Here is a 19704-nt window from a genome sequence, read left to right as displayed (position 1 = left end):
TTAGAGCGACTTCAGTCTTTACCAGATTCTGTACAATCACAGACCGTGGTGTCTGGTGATCCGCGGATGTCCATGGTCGAGGTTGATAGAGGTAGTGGAGATGAGGATATATCTGTCCACGACACTACTATTGGCATATTTGGTCCATTTCCACTGGAGGCAGGTTCAACTAAATTGGGCGCTGCAGCTGAGCATTGTGATATGTTTGACTTGGAAGGCACAGAGACTAGTGATGTTGTTGTTGATTCTGCACTCTTGGCTATATCATCCTCTGACATAGCTGATGATCAGTCACAGTTGGTCATATCACGTCTGCAGGATGAGTCTTTGACTGAGATTGGTTCTTTTTACCGGCATTATACTAAAGGATATGTTCATCAGTTTGCTTTTGATCCATGTGTTGAGGAGTTGATGGCAGACAGGTTTGGACTGGGCTCTCATTTTTGCTATCTACCGTGTAATGACTATTCACCATCAGCAGTGCATGGGTGTTATGGTTATGAGACAGTGGCCGGTAATCTGCAGAGTTGTGTTAACTGCAGCAGATGTACAATGTGTGGATTCTCTATATTTGGTGCAGTTTCATGTGGGAGTGGTCACTATTGTAGCAGAGTTGGAGTGTGCATTCCACATAACACGATGGGTTGTGTGGATGGTGTTTATTATGTTGACAGTTTGGGTGATCTACTCTACTTGGGGTCTAATATTTTGAGAGTTTGTGCCTCGTGGGTTCTTGACTGTGGCAATAGTGGATTTGGAGTTCAGTTGCACCGTGATTCACGATTCATTTATGGATTCCTCTTGGTTAATTTTCACAGGTTGTTGCAGGAGCCTATGTTGACTGACAGCAGTATAGTTCATGACTACATTTGGGATCCAGGTGGATTGATTGGATCGTTGTTCAGCCATTGCTTGGGGACAAGAAATTTTGGGAAGGGCGGACTGTGATATCCCCTTTTTAGCATTCATAGCATGATGTTGTCGTTAGCCTATTTCCCCACGGTCCCGTAGGCTAACCAGGGCATTAAAGAGGCTTAGAAGCCATTTGGCTTAGATAATTTCAGTTGCAGGTCTTTCTGAGGGGTTTTGAGGCAACTTTGGGCATACTTACTATTTATAGTAAGTCATCTTGGGCATGGGTGGACATCCAGTGGCAGCGGTATGTCGATGGTAATTGTTTAAAATTGGCAAGAAGACTTGTTTATCATTTATAAGATTTGTTTTGCATTGATAAAGCTATTTTATAAAGTTAAATTTAAATATTTAACTTTATTAATGCATAGACTATAGTTTGTGAAAAATATTTAAATTAAAAGAGTCCCCTTTATTTTATAACACATTGGAGACATAAGTTACATAAAGGGAGTTATGTTTTATCCCACATTGAGAAAACGAAGGATGGAGCTCTTGTGAGAACACTATAAAAGAAATGGAAGAGCTTCTTTTAAGCAGGGTTGGAAATATCAAAGAAATTGGAGAATTTTCTGGAGGTTATGTCTCAATAGTTTGAAGGACGAAATCCCTTCAAGCTGAAAATCTTGACGCCATTGAAAGATATGGTCTTGAGATTCAACAGGGTAGCAATCGAAAAAGCAAGCGGAAAAAGCGGAACCGAAAAAGCAGGCGGAAAAAGCGGAATCGAAAAAGCAAGCGGAAAAAGTGGAATCGAAAAAGCAAGCGGAAAAAGCGGAACCGAAAAAGCAGGCGGAAAAAGCGGAATTGAAAAAGCAAGCGGAAAAAGTGGAATTGAAAAAGCAAGCGGAAAAAGCGGAACCGTAAAAGCAGGCCGAAAAAGCAGTTCGAAAAAGTAAAGCAGAAGTGGCAGCATTGAAGGAAAATTATTACAGCCATCTACAACCAGGTTCATTTGTTAGTATTGTATTTTTTAGGGTATTATAAGTTTCAACTGTAAGTGTGCATTATACCAGCATTGTCATTTTGTAATCCATGTAAATGCCAAAGTCTTGGCCATATTTCATGAGCATTGTTTTAGAAATTTGATTGCAATCAAAAAGATAATAGTTGCTAGTGTCATTTAAGCAATTCAATCTCATTATTTATCAGCTAGATAGTTTGCATACCAACTGTTTGCAAAAATGCCAGTTGGCTGTAGGTGTTCTTTTCTCATGCTTAGATCATAATATATGCACTGAATATTGTCAAAATTAGGAGCACACTCATGTTAGGTCATTGTGTAGTCCATTTTGAGTCTTCTAGCACAAGTTTCTCATTGATGCAAATTGAAAAAAGTCATTTAAAGCGAGCTGAAATACTATATCAGTCATATGTCTCTTGCATGTGAATTGTTTGACAAAATTCTTTGAGCCTTCAATCAGCATCTTTGAGAGCAGATTTGAGGAGGGTTACTACATTGGTATCAGAGCTTGCTTGCAAAGTGTTTGACGAAATGTCAAACAACTAAAGTATAGAGGTTTTTGGTGTTTGAAGAAATTATAACCTATTGGGGTTATTACAGCCGTTCATATGGTTTCACACGTTTTACAATGTCTGATAGGGTCTACTGAACCATCACCGTGAAACTTGGGTAACTTTTCTTTAGGGCCAACCATCGTTACTTGTCTTGGATTCTGAGGTACTTGTGTATCCGCGTTGTTCTGAGCTCTCGCGTTGTTCTGTGCTCCCGCGCTGTTCTGTGCTTCCACGTTGTTCTGGTCTTCCGCGCTGTTCTGGACAATAGTCTTGTTCCCAACAACCACGTTGTCTGGTGACAAGTCTTCAAGTGATGTTCTATTCTCCGCCTGTATCCGTTTGCCCGGTGTATCAAGAACGAAGAGATCCCTCCACGCTCGTGCTCCCTCGACACTCCGAGCCGTGCGAGTTGCTTCCCTTCCGTTCGGACACTCTCCCCTCAGCGTATACAGGTTAAGAAATTATTCCATTGTTTCCTCCACCAAATTCAAGCATTGTCGAGTTTCTTCCAACAATTTCTCGGCACTCCTCAGCCTACTAGGTGAGTACACTCCCTCCGTTTGTGCCTCTTCACCCCTTCGGTGCCCCTCGGCAATCTGCTGAAGTCTCTGTCTGCGTTCTGCTTGTTGTGTTAAAATTAAAATTTCTTTTGCTGTACTTAGTTCATTCTTATCTTTCACCTTATTCCGATCTTTGTTTGGCAAATTCGGCATCAATCTTCATATCATTCCTTCGTTCCAGGTTCATCTGGCAACGGCGCCAAATGTTTACCGCATAGGGTAAGAAGTTCAACACAAGTATAACACGATTCAATTCCGAACAAGTACTTTATTCATGTATGCACTTGCAGATTACAATAACTACAATGATTTCCGATTACAATCCTGCTTCCAAAGTCCATCTCGGACGTGTACATATACCTTTCCGAAGGGGTGACTCAAGCATCACGCGCCCGTTCGGATACTACTCTACCCGTCGGCTACATTATACATTTTACTGACAACAAGTATGTGCCCTTAGGCATAGGTCCACATGCCATCCAACAATCCAAATCCAAGAGCGCGCACACCAACTCCCTTGGATTGAAGCTCGCGAATACAATCTCCAAAGGCTGTCCAAGAAATCATAAACACGCTACCAGCAGCCACCAAAACGGCCCTAACTCCAAAACGATCACTCCAATCATTATGCGCACTTAGGACAAGGTTCCCCAATGTGCCTCGAACACATCCCATAAGTCCACAAATCCAAGCCTGATGCTCCTGCATACAGGATTGCTGACTACCCCAGGATGCTCCTGCATTAATATCTTTGTGTTAGATAATAATAAAAGCTGAAGTAAGCCATTTCACTTCTGATAGAAAAGAGTATAATAATATCTCTTTAGAGGTATGAATTAGATCTCTCGCAGATACTTAAACATTAATAGAGAGATCTATCAAATTTTCCTTATCAGTGATGGCTTCATCCAGGAGCCACAATTGTGCTTCAATTTGACAGTTTAAGGAAGTTATTTGTTGAGCTTGAAGTACAAGGATAGAGTAATTGTTAGAGCAGCCAGCTACAAGGAAAACACAGCCTTTGTGGTTGATTGTGAGGTGTCTTTGAGGCAGCCGCTAGAGAACCTAGCCATGTGGGTCTTCAAAGCCAGGGCTTTGGCCTCTAGTAGTGTTCAATTAGTATTTGTTGTTATTACACCTCTAAATTGGGCATCTAGAAGATTATTTTCATTGTATGGTGATTGTTCAAGCAAACTGGCAGGATTAAGGTGGCTGCATTTGGTTCCAGGTTTCTTATATTTGTTGCAATTTCTATTATATATATTTCATTACCCATGTTATGCCTGGTTTTAAACAATAATTGAAATTGCAGCATTATTTGGTGATTTGCAAGTTCCAATTTTCCATTCCATGTGTTGTCAATGATTTGTTAATTTCATGATATTTATATGTAATTTCAAAACAACAAAAAGAAAATTCTCATAAACAAAAAATAGACAAGTGCCAGTTGGACAGAGATTGAGCCAGCAAGCCTCATTACAAATGTATGTCCAATATGCTTATGTCTGTATTTCTGATATTCCGATGTCTGCATGTCTGATATGTCGTTGTCTATATGTCTGATATTCTAATATTACCGTAGAATGAATGTTGATGTATGAATGATATTATGTTATCACCAATGCTGGAAGTTTGATCACAGATGTGTGAAGATCTGATTGCAGATGTTTTGGATTGGTGATGTATGAAGTACTGAATGTCTGATCACAGAAGTATAGACCCTGTCCACTACACAATGATATGATCGCTGTCAATTCTGATCGCAACCTCCAAAGGGAATGAAATACTGAGCGATGACACAAAAACTAACAATCCAATTTACTTCACCAAATTGGGATCGATAGTAGACTAGAAAGAAGATTTTAAATCCGAAACTACAATCTCCCAAAGAATTCCAACTTGGAATGACCAAGACAAATTAGATGCAAAGCTGATTGATGACAATTGTTGCTCCAAGAAGGCCGATACATATGAAGCCAAACACTTCCAGAATCAAGCAAGTTGGCCCAACAAAAGGTTGGTGCCAATGTTCGACTATGAATTAGGACAGCACCAAGGGTGGCGTCAAAAGTGTTCCATAGGAAGGGCCCCCCTAGCACTCTCTCAATAGCTCATGGGATTATCATGAACTACAAGGCAAAATTGGAAATAGGTCCTTCTTAGAGGAAAAGGGACTTCACCTTTGCTCATGTTATTTGTGCTGGGAATCAGTAATTGGACTGTACAGGTTCAATTTCAATCCACCTTGTCCAGTTTCTACTTCCATAAAACATTTTGTCTTATTATCTATTTTATGCTTTGGCCTGCACTTGTCCATGGCCTTGAATGAATCACGTGTAAGATTTTGAAGATGATATGCAAATATATAATTATTATATAGACCTTCAACTTGAGATGAGTTATTAAATTTTTAGAAGGTTGAATGATGTTTTCACTTTAACGTTGTTGAGGGAACTATAGAAACAATAGTACAGGTGAATTAGTTATCCAACAATTAAAACATTTATCTTCTTTAAACAAACTTAACCATTCAACCAAAGTAAACAGCAACCATAATAAGATGCACATAGACAATTACATCAAATATGTTAACTAGGGAAACCTTGATCAGAGGGAAAACCCCGGTGGGAATGATGCCCACAAGATGAAGTACTAATATAAATATTCCTTGTTAGAGGATGGACCCTGTTAGGAGTCTATTACAACATTTAGTAAATATGAGTCCCTGTTAGGAGACTTTGAATCCCTGTTAGGAGATTCCAACCCTGTTAGGAGTTGTAGTATAATGTATGCAAGAAGAGTCCACTACCCAAACATGCAATTTCAACTACAAGAAGAGCTCACTGCTCAAATATGCAATTTACTGTTATGTTCTTCTTTCCTTTGTTCTGTCAACTGAATCAATCATTGTCAAACCTTGTAGACCAGGCCACTAACCTCAGATCCAAATATCAAACCTCGGATCACTTAGCAAAACTTCAACAATAAAGTTTTCTTCACTTTCGTTCTACTCTACTTAACTTTGCATTCCGCTCTCTACTGCTTACAATTACTTCTCATCGATGCCCATGATAAAGGAAAATGTCCTTCCTTTATACCGAGTCCATAAAACAATTCCTAAGTTGGCTGTTAGACCTTCTCAATTAATTATTATAGAACCAAATTAAGAACACGTTACACTTAGCGATAACATTAATCTTCCGCCTTGCAACTTGAATTTTCTGTACACGTAATATTATGACGATCGAACTTAGCCATGTCATCACCAACATGTCTTCTTCACATCCTTAACCCTGATTCTCAGAATAACAATTCTGCTAAGAGATATAACAAGTTTACCAGAACATGCCTATGTAAACCCTATCTCAATATAGATATCACCAAAACTTACATAACTTCTTCCAAACTTAACATTTCTTCATCCGACGTTAACTGCATATACTAGATATTCAAACGTATCTCCCATAACCTCAGATAGTTATAACACTCAACTAGTCGTCCGTACCAACTTGATCTTTCCGTTGTTCTTCTATCAGATACCACAGAAAACTACTATGTCGACATCAATGAAAAACTCAGTCATGAATGTAACATATCATCATAGTAACATATCTACAATACTCCACCATAAGAATATCATCAGCATTCATGCTTCCAACACGAACTGCAAGGGGACATTGGTCAAATCTCACTCGAAGCCAAAGCCCTGATAAATACATATGGCAAATATTTTATTCAATATTAGAGATTCACATAGGTCATGATAGCTGGTTATGATGGGTTACCTCATTAATTGCCTAGGTACCTTGAGGATAAGCTTATTCTAGTTGAAGTGTGTAGGTGAATTGCTAATTTGAATAAAGTTTGTAATGCAAGAAAGAAAGTTGGTATCCTGTTCCCCGTTGAATTGAGATTGTATTCTTGTGAATCACAGCCAGAAGCTCTAAATTTAAAAAGAGTAATCATAAAATACACCTCGTCAATGTATGAGAGACTATTCTCCTTTGATAGCCAGGATTCCATCGAAAGTTAGTTGAGCTCTTCTTTTCATCATATCCCCCATCTTGAGGACTTCCAGGCTGATTGTACAGATGATTATGAGGTAAAAAGGAGTTGGTTGAGACTCAGTCTCAAACAAACTGAGTTATATAAACTTCGGTGGGATGTAACTGGTATTATTGATGATGAAACTGGTCTTGTTGATCCAATCTACCACTCACAAATATGTGGGTCACCAATTGTCAACATTCATTGGAGTCTAGGACAGCCCAATGACCTACTGACTAAAAGTATTGTAGTATTTGAAACACAAGAGTGGTTGTAAAGAAAAAGAGGTGATACTTCTAGGCCAAGCACTAAAGCAACTCAACCAGTGAATTCACAACCTTCTTCAACCTCTGCTGCCCTTACAGCCACTACAAGTGTAGCTTTCTAGCAATTTGTAGCATTAAGTGGAATCTGTGAAGATGGGGAAGACCCTGACATAAATAGAATGCTGGAAAAGACGTGGGGCATTCCTCTACCCAATTAGGGAGCAGTCCCTTAGCAGGAAAGGGAAAAGAATGTAGATGTGGAGGTTTTGGATGCAGAACAGATGCCACTTTTAGAAGAAGTTGCACTGCCATCAGGGTCTCAAAAGGACAAAACTTCTCCATGTTTTCTATTTGGTCAAGGGCTAGCCAAACTCCTCTGATGAGAGCTTTAAATTTCTTTACTCCCGGTATGTCCCCATCAGCAGGCTACCGGCACTCCATCAAGATTAGAAGCTTCACTGTCCAAGAAAAGGAAGCTGGTGCCTTTCAAAATGCCAGAAGATAACATAGTGGGGCAATTATGGCAAAGGACGCCAAAGACCAAAAAGCTAAAGACTACGTCCAAGTTGATGAAGGATGGAAACACTAGAAATGGTTATGGAGAAATAGCTCAACCTATTGCAGTTAAAGATTCTAGTCAGGCTACTACAGCTGACTTTAATGTTTCAAGAGTTGATTTGGGGTCACCTAGTAAGGAAGGAGACAATCATAACATCCAAGTGATTGTAGTTAGAATATTGGAGAGATCTAAGAAGGATAAAATGGACAAGGGCGAAATGAAGAGACAAATCGATGTTTTGACCGATTGGTTAAAGAATTTAACTGATTTTTTTTGTTTTTTTGTCAATCAAGCCCAAGCAGATATAGATCTCATTTCACCCAATTCTCAATCCACGTTAAGTACAATACAAGAAGAAAATGTCCTTGGGAAAGCCAGTAGCAAATGAACATGTCAATGTTTGATACAGCCACTAGACTTGTAGAATCCACAAGAGGCAATTAGTCCCTTGTCACGAACTCTGAGGGGAGCACTGACCATTGTGCCAACAATCTCCATCTCAGTGTTACTGAGGGATTTGGATCTGTGACCGAACTCTGATACCACTTGTTACAATTGTGGTTGTAGTTTCACCAAAAGATCAACCTGACAATGCCCGATACAGCCACTAGACTTATAGAATCCACAAGAGGCAGTTAGTCCCTTGTCATGAAACCCAAGAGGAGTGCTGACCATTTTGCCAACAAGGTCCACTATTTTTGGAACAGATGAAAAAGGTATATGTCAAAATGATTCTTTTAAAGAAGAATATTCACTTTGAAATTCCTGGATTAAAGCAAGATGAAGCCTCATGGGGCAAGGTAATTGTGGACTTAGCAGAAATAGTCATGATGGATACTACCCACGTTGTTGCTCAGAAAAGGTCCTAATAGATCAGAATGATGCAAGATGCACAATGTGGTTTGAAGCTTTGAAGTGGAAAGAAAAACTTGTCAAACAATGCATCAATGACTAGAACAAAACCCTGGAAGATTTCAATGAAGTCCATACGGAAATAATAAAGTTAGCTAACAGTGTTGCTTGCCGATTCAAGAAGAACAGTGATGAAGATGCATCAGTGGACTAGATCAAGGAAGGATTTTGGAATTTCATCTACTCTCTTTCTGATAAGAAAGCATTGCATTATTGATTCAACCTGTGACCCTTCAGGAAAAAATAGATAGAATCAAATCTGATAAGGTGGTATGGAATATTAGGTTGAAGTTGATAGCTATTCTCAAGCATGCAGCATTATCTCCAATATCAAAAACTTATAAAGACTTCAAAGATCAAGTTGTTGCATCACAGCCACCTCCAATATCTCAAGCCAAAGTGCCTCCGCCACCTTAGTCTTGATGGCTTTCTCTTTCAAATATTTTTATTGTTTTAAAAAGTTACCTATGTGTTAAAACGGATGTTTCATTTTACAAAAAAAATAATTTAAAACTATTTTGAAATTAATTCTTTAAAAAGAATCTGATGACTTTGGCAGTGACATAGTTGGATGTTATAAAAATAAAAAATGTATCCAAGGGACTATTGAAGGGTCTGAATTTTTGATAGAGATAGTATTTGTGATATGATATATTGAAAAACTTCTGACAATAGAATAGAAAGGGATTTTCGCTGGTGTAATGGTGATATCTACCTTTGTCTGTGTGCAAAAGTTTAATGTTTCATTTGTGAACGTTGGTCTGTTTGCTAAGTCTGTGTGAGAAATATTCTTTATCAGAATCCATCATATCTCTAGTTATGGTTTCATCCTGCTGTTATCAGTTACCAACATATTTGAAAGTATCTAAAAAGTTATCAATCTTTGTGTCGAGAGAAAATATATTTTTTGGTTCATGTTATATATCTAAAACAGTCTTGATATTTGCAGATCATTTGAGTTGTTTCATGCTTGTTACATGGTAATGAACAAGTATCGGTTGCCTTTCTGCTTTCAAGTCAAAAGCATACCAAAATCAGTCTGTCCAAAATATGTATTAAAAAATCAATCATAAGTGGGAGCTGTACCGCATAAAAATTTAGAGGGAAGCAAATTTTATTACTAACCCCATTGTTAGTTAGTTTGAGTCTTTGAGATTCTTGATTTGGGTAAATAGAGCCCTTACTATTGATTTTGTGTGAGAAACCAAATCTGTAAACTAACAAGCAGCGAGTTCATTGAGAGGCGGCTCCAAGCAAAGGTAGAGGTCAGGGTGTAAACTCCAAAGATTGAGTGTGATAGGGGGGTAGCTCCAGATTGCTCCAAATAATTTGTTTGTATTAAATATTCTAATTTGAGTTGGTAATCAATTTTTAAATATTTATTTTGTGTTTAATAGAAAATAAATCTCCCCGTATCTAACTATTTTATGTTTGGCTATAATTTCTATTGTATTACCAGTTGATTGGCAAACAGAGCACTAGCTATGTGTGTTTCTTTTCGAATGTTTTGGAGTCTTTTTTCTCCTTAAGATTACTTTCAGAGTTGTGCACTTAGTGTTTTATTTGGATTTTAATCCAACATAGTTGTACCAGAAAAGATTGTGTTTTGTTGGAAGTTTTTCCCATTAAAACATACAAAGAGAGGTTGAAATGTAGCAATTTCTCGAAATTTAAAAACAAGGCACCGCCCACAATTTAAATTTTGGGGTTAAATCAAATGCATGATACCTTTGCTACTAGTGGCCTTGCATGAAACAGAAAACGGGACTGGATATCTGAACCTTCTTTCCACCACTGTACAGTCATTTTGCTTATTTGGCATGTATTTTGAGCATACCATTGACGCGGTCCTCCTCGAGCACTCATCTGTTTCAAAAACTCGTTAGCTGTGAAATGTATATGTGCATTTACATGAGTGTTTCATTAAAGAAAAAATGTACCACCATGAGCAGAAGTGGAAGCTGTGCAAGAGAGGAGAGGTGCCTTGTGACGGACACCCAATAAGCTCTGGACAGCCATGTCCTTTATTCTGGTCTACCCATGTCCCTTAATCTGGTTCACCCAATTCAGAACAATGAACGCAATTGCAACGGCCGTAGTTTTTTCATCTTCCATTAATGTTGCCTGTCTTGACACTGTAGCTCATCTTCTTAGTGCCATGTCACGCCCCTTCTCCCCCACACAAAATAGAATTCTTCAATTTTAGGCGGATTGATATGATATGATATGATATGATAGATTTTAATGACGTCCACGAGACTAAAGTAGTCTATGGGACCCATGCAATCGCCCTCCCGAGTCAGGAGCCAAACTAGTCAGTTGCAAAGTTTTGGTTAACTTGTTTCTTCTTCTCTGAATTTTGATAATCAACTCCGCTGTTCTCTTCACTTATTATTAAAAATCAGAAAAATAGTTATGGTTTTGTCTTCGTTATCGTATAAGACACGTTGCAATTCCGCCGTGGCTTATTATTATTGTTATAATTATTATTTTCCTCATTGTGGCGGTTGTGGGAGGGAATGCTTGAATTTTGGTGAGGTTGAATGGACAAGAGCTCGGATGGAGCTACAGTCCGTGCAGGCTAGCTTTGTTCTAGAATTAGGACATTGTTAATTTTGTTGGGTCTATATGATATATGGTGTCAAATTTAATTATAATTTAAAAAAATCATGTATATGAATAGAGTATGTACCAAGTACATGATGGAAATATTTTTGGTTTGAATGATGGAGACTAGTCATATTTGAAATTTTGTAAAATTCTAGTCAAACATAATACTTCAATTTGGAAGAGCCTTTTCCATACCAACCATTACAATTTATAATATACAATCTACAAACCCAATCCAAGATTTAACATTTTTCTAACATATATACTAGCTATATATACCTCTATATATATTACGCCGAGAGTAATCGTTCTCGAGGCGCCTATTTTTATTTTCATTAATCCCAACTTCGATTAAAATAACTTTGGAATTAAATAAAAATAGGCGCCTCGAGAACGATTACTCTCGGCGTAATATATATAGAGGTATATATAGCTAGTGGCAATCGCGGCGCAATAGGAAAAATATTTACTTTTTATTTTTTATTTTGATAAGGTTACTATAAAATTGTTAATTAATTTTTAATTAGAGTTGTATGAAGTTAGTATAAAATTATGCTTCAAAATATTTTTAAAAATTTAATATAAGGAATTTAATATAGATTAAAAATATATTTTTTATTTTTGGGATATTGTAATGCAAAATGTTATAGTCATACATAGATATATGGTTAGGGACAAAGTTACCATTATAGTTAATATTAACCTTAGGGATAGAATTAGGGTTAGAGTTAGCATTAGAGTTAGGGTTGGAGTTAGGGTTAGGGTTTGAGCTATGGTTAAGGTTAGGGATAGAGTTATGGTTATGGTTATTGTTAGAGTTATGGTTATGGTTTAGATTAGAGCTATGTTTATGGCTAAGGTTAGGGTTAATGTTGTGGTCATGGTTAAGGTTAGGGTTAGAGTTATGGTTATGGTTATGATTAGGGTTAGTGTTAGGGTTATAGTAAGGCTAACGTTAGGGTTAGGGTTAAGGTTTGAGTCAAGGTTAAGGTTAGAGTTTAAAGGGTTAGGGTTTGAGTTAGGATCAAAATTAAGGTTAGGGTTAAGGTTAGAGTCCAATTATGGTAGAGTCAAAGACAAAGTTAGAGTTATGCTCATGGTTAAGGCTAGGGTTAGACTTATGCTTATAGTTAGGGTTAGGGATAGGGTTAGAATCCAATTATGGTAGAGTTAGAATTAGGGTTAGAGTTAGGGGTAGAGTTATGCTTATGGTTAATGTTAGGTTTAGAGTAATGCTCATGGCTAAGGTTAGGGTTAGAGTCATCATTATGGTTATGGTTAGGGTTATAGTGGGGATAGGGTTAGGGTTAGGGTTTGAGTCAAATATATCTTTTAATTTAATATAAGGAATTTAATTTAGATTAAAAAAAAAAAAATTGGGATATTGTAATGTAAAATGTTATAGTCATACGTAGATATATGGTTAGGGACAAAGTTAACATTACAGTTAATGTTAACCTTAGGGATAGAATTAGGGTTAGGGTTAGCATTAGGGTTAGGGTTGGAGTTAGGGTTAGAGTTTGAGCTATGGTTAAGGTCAAGGATAGAATTATGGTTATGGTTATCATTAGAGTTATGGTTAAGGTTCAGATTAGAGTTATGTTTATGGTTAAGGTTAGGGTTAGAGTTATGGTCATGGTTAAGGTTAGGGTTAGAGTTATGGTTATGGTTATGATTAGGGTTAGGGTTATAGTAAGGCTAGGGTTAGGGTTAGGGTTAAGGTTTGAATCAAGGTTAAGGTTAGAGTTAGGGTTAGGGTTTGAGTTAGGATCAAAATTAAGGTTAGGGTTAGGGTTAGTGTCCAATTATGGTAGAGTTAGATCTAGAGTTAGAGTTATGCTCATGGTTAAGGCTAGGGTTAGAGTTATGCTTATAGTTAGGGTTTGGGATAGGATTAGAGTCCAATTATGGTAGAGTTATAATTAGGGTTAGAGTTAGGTGTAGAGTTATGTTTATGGTTAAGGTTAGGGTTAGAGTAATGCTCATGGTTAAGGTTAGGGTTACGGTTAAGGTTTGATTCAAATATTATTTTAAATTTAATATAAGGAGTTTAATTTAGATAAAAATATATTTTTTATTTTTGGGATATTGTAATGTAAAATGTTATAGTCATACGTAGATATATGGTTAGGGACAAAGTTAGGGTAAGGGTTTGAGCTAGGGTTAAGGTTAGGGTTAGGGTTAGATTCTAATTATGGTAGAGTTAGATTTATGGTTAGAGTTAGGGGTAGGGTTAAGGTTAGTGTTAGGATTAGAATTAGGGTTAAGATTAGGATTAGAGTTAGGGTTAGGATTAGGGTTATAGATAGGGTTAGGGTTAGGGTTAGGGTTAGGGTTAGGGTTAGGTTCTGGGTTAGGGTTAGGGCTAGGGTCAGGTTTAGGGTTAGAGTATGAGTTAGGGTTAGAGTTTGAGTTAGGGTTAGGGTTATAGTTTGAGTTAGGGGTAGACAGAGCATTATAATTTGGGTTAGGATTAGGGTTAGGTTTAGGGTTTGAGTTAGAGTTATGGTTAGAGTTACGGTTAGAGCTAGAGGTAGAGTTAGAGTTAGGGTTAGAATTAGGGTTAAGTTTAGGGTTTGAGTTACCAACAGAGTTAATTTTACAGTAGGGTTAATGTTAGAGTTAGGGTTAGGGTTAGAGTTTTGAGTCAAGGTTAGGGTTAGAGTTAGGGTTAGGGTTAAAATTAAAATCCAATTATGGTAGAGTTAGATTTACAGTTAGAGTTATGGGTAGGGGTAGGGTTACGCTTACAGTTAGGGTTAGAGTTAGATTTAGGGTTAGGGTTAGGGTTAGGGTTAGGTTTATATTTAGAGTTAGGGTTATATATAGAGAGAGTTATATCAATGTTAAGGTTAGGGTAAGGGGATTGAGTTAGGGTTAAGGTTAGAGTTAGGGTTAGGGTTAAGGTTTCAGTCAGGATTAAAGTTAGGGTTAGGGTTAGAGTCTAATTATGGTAGAGTTAGATTTACAAAAAGAGTTAGATTTAGGGTTAGAGTTAGGGGTAGGGTTAGGGTTAGGGTTAGGGTTAGAGATAGGGGTAGACAAAGGGTTAGGCTTAGGCTTAGGGTTAGGGTTAGGGTCAAGGTTAGGGTTAGGGTTAGGGTTAGAATATGAGTTAGGGTTAGAGTTTGAGTTATAGTTAGGGCTATAGTTTGAGTTAGGGGTAGACAGAGTATTAGAATCCTAGCTACGATTAGGGTTAGGTTTTGGGTTACGGTTATGGTTACGGTTAAGGTTAGAGTTAGGTTTAGGGTTACAGTTATAGTTAGGGTTAAAGTCCAATTATGGTAGAGTTAGATTCAGGGTTACAGTTAGTGGTAGGGATAGGGTTACAATTATAGTTAGGGTTAGGGTTAGGGTTAGAGTTAGAGGAAGGGTTATATTTAGAAGTTTTCTTATGGTCACATTTATAGTTAGGAGGGGAGTAAGGGTTGGGATTTTAGATTATATTTATTATTATATAAGGTGCCCTATATAATAATATGTATATTCCCACGCTCATGGATAAGGTTAGGGAAAGAAGTAGGACCATGGTTATTAGTGTTACATTTAGAATTTCATTTAGGAGGGCATTGTGTGCTATTTTTTCCCCCTATTCAACCCATCACTGATGTCTGATCTGAGAGACCTTAAATGGGATAGGTTCTTTGCAGAGGGTTAACATCGCTAAAGTTGGCAGCTAACATTTTGTGTTGGCTCAGTTTCTTCATTGACCACGCTGGATCATTTTTTCTTGGTCGGGTTGATTCATGCTGCGAGATTCGATAACTCTTATTTCTTCGCGAGCTATCTTCCCATCTTCCCAAAAGTGCAAGATGTTGCCATGCATTCCCATTCTAACGTTTCTTTATATGCTAGTGTCTTTGAAACACTCTAAAGCCTAGAATTGCACAAGATGCTGCCATGCATCTCCATTCTGATGCATCGTCATGCTACATTGTTTCTTCAATTCTCTGAAGCCCAAAATTGCATCATGCTACCACGCATTGCCTTTCCAACATTTCCTCACTCCACAATGCTTTCATGAGTCTTTAAGACCCAAAATTGTGCCACATGGAGGGGGTTCACACCTTTTGTGCTATCTGCTTCGTTTGTTGGGAGGAATCTCTTCACTACATCTTAGTCATCCATTGAAAATAAAGCCAATATTGATCGACGAATGTGACTTAATCCTTCATTGGGAGGAGTTTCCTCGTTGCATCTCAGTCATCCTTTTTGAGGGGAGAATCTACATCAACGGTTGCGACTTAATCCTTCATTGGTGAGGATTCACGATGCATCTATGCCGTCTATTTCGAGAGGAAGACCTTCATCGATGACCATCATTCATTTTTGGGGAAACCAAATTCCCCCTTGGGATCAACCTTGCATTTTTTGTGGGAGGTTAAGACATCATGTTATCTCTTTTCATAGTTTTTTGCCAGCGACATGAATGTCTTTCCTCTTCTTTCCATGAGTCTCCATTCTAGCGCCTCCTTAAGCTGCATTGTTTCTGCAATGCTCTAAAGCCCAAAATTGCATCATGCTACTACATGTCACCTTTATGACATTTCCTCACTCTGTAGTGCTTTCGCGAGGCTCCAAGACCTAGAATTGTGCCATGTAGCGGGGGTCCCCACCTTTCGTGCTATGGTTACAATTTAGATTTTAGGGTTATGGTTAGAATCAAGGTCAATTCTAGAGTTTATAGAATATTTAGAGTTAAGATTAGGGATTAAATATACATGAGGGTTAGCATTGGGTTGTATGATAATTACAGTTAGGATTATAGTTAGATATATCATTTAGATTAGGTTTTAGTCAGGGTTTAATTAGACTTAAGATTAGGGTGAGGATCAAGGTGAAGTCTATATTAGGGTTCATATCATGGTAGGATTGAAACTAATGTTAGGGTTAACATTGAAATTATGATTAGGGGTAAGGTGAAGATTTATATTTGGTCATGATTGTGGTTTGTGCTAGGATTAGGGTCTAAGCTATGATTAATTTTATGATTGTACCTTTAGGGTTAGGGTTTTGTTTAAGTTTATGATTATGGTTACAACTATGGTTTATGGTTCAAGTTTAAAGTTGGGAATGTGATTAGGATCAGGGATTAGTAAATTTTTTAAGAGTTCGGTTATAGGTTTACACCATGGTTAGGACCTTGGGACTGGATTCAGAGTTTAATATCATGGTTATCCATATAGGTAGGTTTAGGATTTTGATCAATATTTTGGAGTTTTTTTTTACATTATGGTTAAGGGTTAGATTTTAGGGTTAGGACTATAACCAATATTAGTGTGTAGGTTTTTGGTTTAGATTATGGTTTGGACTGAGATTTTCGTTATATCAATAGGGATATGTTTTAGTGCTATAATTATAGTTTAATGTTGGATTATAGTTATATTGTACATCATTGTTGGGGCTAGGGCTAAGGTAGGGGTTGTTGTCAGGGTTAACTAAGGATGACAATTAGGATGGTTTATCTTTTCAAGTAGAAAAAAAAAACTCATATTGATTCAAAAACAAAGAAATTATACTTTGAAAATATTTTTCTATGTCATAATAGATTCATTTATTTTAATTATTGTATTAGTTAATTAGTTGTTTGATGTTTCAAAGTAAACATGGCTTATTTTATTTAAATTTAAATAATATTATTGTTTTGAATTGAATTTAGCTTAATTGTTAATGATCATATTTATATTTCTAATATTAACTACAATTTGATCAAAGACCAAATATATTTTTGGTATTTTTGTAAACGAACTTGCTTAACACTTCCCTATTTCAAAGTTAATAAAATATCATTTCTATTGTCTTAGATTTGAGAGTAAGTATATTAAATAAGTAATAATAAATGAACATTATGATTAATATATTTCTAAAATAAAAATATATTACTTAAAAACTTGTTTACTTTAAATGAATAAAGTACTCATTTACTTGTAAATTTTAAAAATAGAAATTAATCTACATATATATAAAATATTTATTCTTTTTCCTATTTGCATACAAATTAATTAAAATCTAAACTTTAAACTACATAAATATTTTTAAAATATATATCCATCAATAAATAGTTTAGAATAAAGTAAAATCTAAAAATTAGACACATATAGAATCTTTTTAATTTCTATATACATATTTTTCTAATTTATTTCTACAAACATGCAACTGATATTTCTATTATCCATTTTTTTCCATTCTAAAAAAATCTAGATGTAAATAGAATTTTTTTAAATGCATGCAATCTTTCTAATTTTTTCTACATACATATATTAACATTTCTATTTTATATTTTGTTTTTACATTATGGTTATTTCAATCAAAATATGTAGATGTAAATAGAATTCTTTTCAAAAAAATTTATTTAAATTTAAATAACATTATTGTTTTGAACTGAATTTAGCTTAATTGTTAATGATCATATTTATATTTCTAATATTAACTCCAATTTGATCAAAGACCAAATATATTTTTGGTATTTTTGTAAACGAACTTGCTTAACACTTCCCTATTTCAAAGTTAATAAAATATCATTTCTATTGTCTTAGATTTGAGAGTAAGTATATTAAATAAGTAATAATAAATGAACATTATGATTAATATATTTCTAAAATAAAAATATATTACTTAAAAACTTGTTTACTTTAAATGAATAAAGTACTCATTTACTTGTAAATTTTAAAAATAGAAATTAATCTACATATATATAAAATATTTATTCTTTTTCCTATTTGCATACAAATTAATTAAAATCTAAACTTTAAACTACATAAATATTTTTAAAATATATATCCATCAATAATTAGTTTAGAATAAAGTAAAATCTAAAAATTAGACACATATAGAATCTTTTTAATTTCTAGATACATGTTTTTCTAATTTATTTCTACAAACATGCAACTGATATTTCTATTATCCATTTTTTTCTATTCTAAAAAAATCTAGATGTAAATAGAATTTTTTTAGATGCATGCAATCTTTCTAATTTTTTCTACATACATATATTAACATTTCTATTTTATATTTTGTTTTTACATTATGGTTATTTCAATCAAAATATCTAGATGTAAATAGAATTCTTTTCAATAAATCTAGATGTATATAGAATTCTTTTAATTTTTTACATACATAAAATCTTTCTAATTTTTTTCTACCTACATAAAAGAGTAATTTCTATTTTCTATTTTAAAACAAAAGCTATCATAAAGATTGATAAAAAAAATTGATTGCATATGCATTCTTTAGTTTGTGCACTAAATGCACAAAATAAATTGTATAGATTAAAACTTCCCGTGCTGGGCACGGGAATATACAATAGAAATATCAGTTACCAAGAATAGTCGGCCATAAGCAATCAAATCTTAAACTCTGCAAAATTTCTTGCAAGCAATCTTTGTTCTGTCTTCGGCTGAAAAGGAAAAAAAGAATTTCAGATCTGAGATTGTTTAGATTGCCCTATTCGATTCAAAAAGCCATGGAAGTCACCGCAATTACATCTCCAAGAGGCCTAATGTGCCTTGATTCAGTACCCACATGCTTATCTCCACGAAAAACTCTGCACAGGTCCTCCAGTGGCCTCAATTTCGGTCATATGAACAGAATTCTAAATCTAAATGAAATTAATTAAAATTGAAATATAAATCAAAGTAGAATATTATAACTAATTTTGAATTTCAATTTACTTCTACATCTAAATCTAAATGAAAATGTAAATAAAAAATAGAAATCTCACCTGCAAAAATGTTACTCCAAAACTTCAATTTACTCCTATTCAAAAACTCCAATCTAATCCTCCAATAACCTCCACCTCTTCCTTCCTGCAAAAACATAAAATGTAAATGAAATGAGGAGCCTTGGTTTTATAACTTCTGAGAGGCTCCTCATATCCCCCAACAGACGTCTCTTCACATTCCACGAATTTGTTTCAAATTCTCCCACTCCCCGCAAAAAAAAAGCATGAATGTGCATGCAAAATTATATTTAACAAAAAAAAAAATCATATTGAAATTATTTCGCCCCTATTTTTTCGGGGCCTATTTTTTTGGGTCCTACTTTTTCGGGCCCTACTTTTTCGAGCCTATTATTTTGGCCTCCATTTGGCTTCCTATTATTTCGGCCAGCTATTATTTCGGGAATTCTTTTTTAATATTTAATTTGGAAGTTTGTAATTGCTCCCAATTCTTTTTTATTGACAAGGAATCGTGGCATATTCTCGTGCTGGGCATTTGTGCTGCCATTGTATAGAACGCCTCTCGGCGTAATTAAAATAATTTTATTTTATTTTCAATACATTAAAAAATGTATATTTTAAATTACAATTAATAAATCA

At 35.6% G+C, this 19704-nt stretch overlaps 1 protein-coding gene and 1 long non-coding RNA gene across 8 annotated transcripts in view; both read right to left on the bottom strand.

Moving 5' to 3' along the window:
• Positions 1–10860, bottom strand: part of HCF101 (ATP binding protein) — a 102477-nt gene extending 91617 nt beyond the window's left edge. For 4 of the 7 annotated variants that reach the window (XM_089816576.1, XM_089816593.1, XM_089816582.1 and 1 more), the window contains exons 1-2: positions 10718–10860; positions 10503–10640 (exon numbers count right to left, since the gene is read on the bottom strand). In XM_089816576.1, the coding sequence (XP_089672702.1) occupies positions 10503–10640; positions 10718–10793 (214 nt within the window). In that variant the 5' untranslated portion in view covers positions 10794–10860. Of the gene's footprint in view, positions 1–10502; positions 10641–10714 lie in introns of all 7 variants that reach the window. The other 3 variants (XM_089816572.1, XM_089816588.1, XM_089816578.1) reach the window with 1 other exon arrangement.
• A 7773-nt stretch (positions 10861–18633) lies between these two features.
• On the bottom strand, positions 18634–19252 carry LOC149576182 (uncharacterized). The gene is made up of 2 exons (XR_016358500.1): positions 19108–19252; positions 18634–18978 (listed from the first exon to the last, which is right to left on the bottom strand). It is a non-coding gene; the product is annotated as an uncharacterized LOC149576182 (long non-coding RNA).
• Positions 19253–19704: the final 452 nt, after the last annotated feature.

This window comes from Cupressus sempervirens, chromosome 1 (genome assembly GCF_028749045.1).
Source record: "Cupressus sempervirens isolate cs-2001-9-10 chromosome 1, ASM2874904v1, whole genome shotgun sequence".
NCBI lineage: Eukaryota > Viridiplantae > Streptophyta > Pinopsida > Cupressales > Cupressaceae > Cupressus > Cupressus sempervirens.
This window is presented reverse-complemented; position numbering and strand designations above follow the sequence as displayed.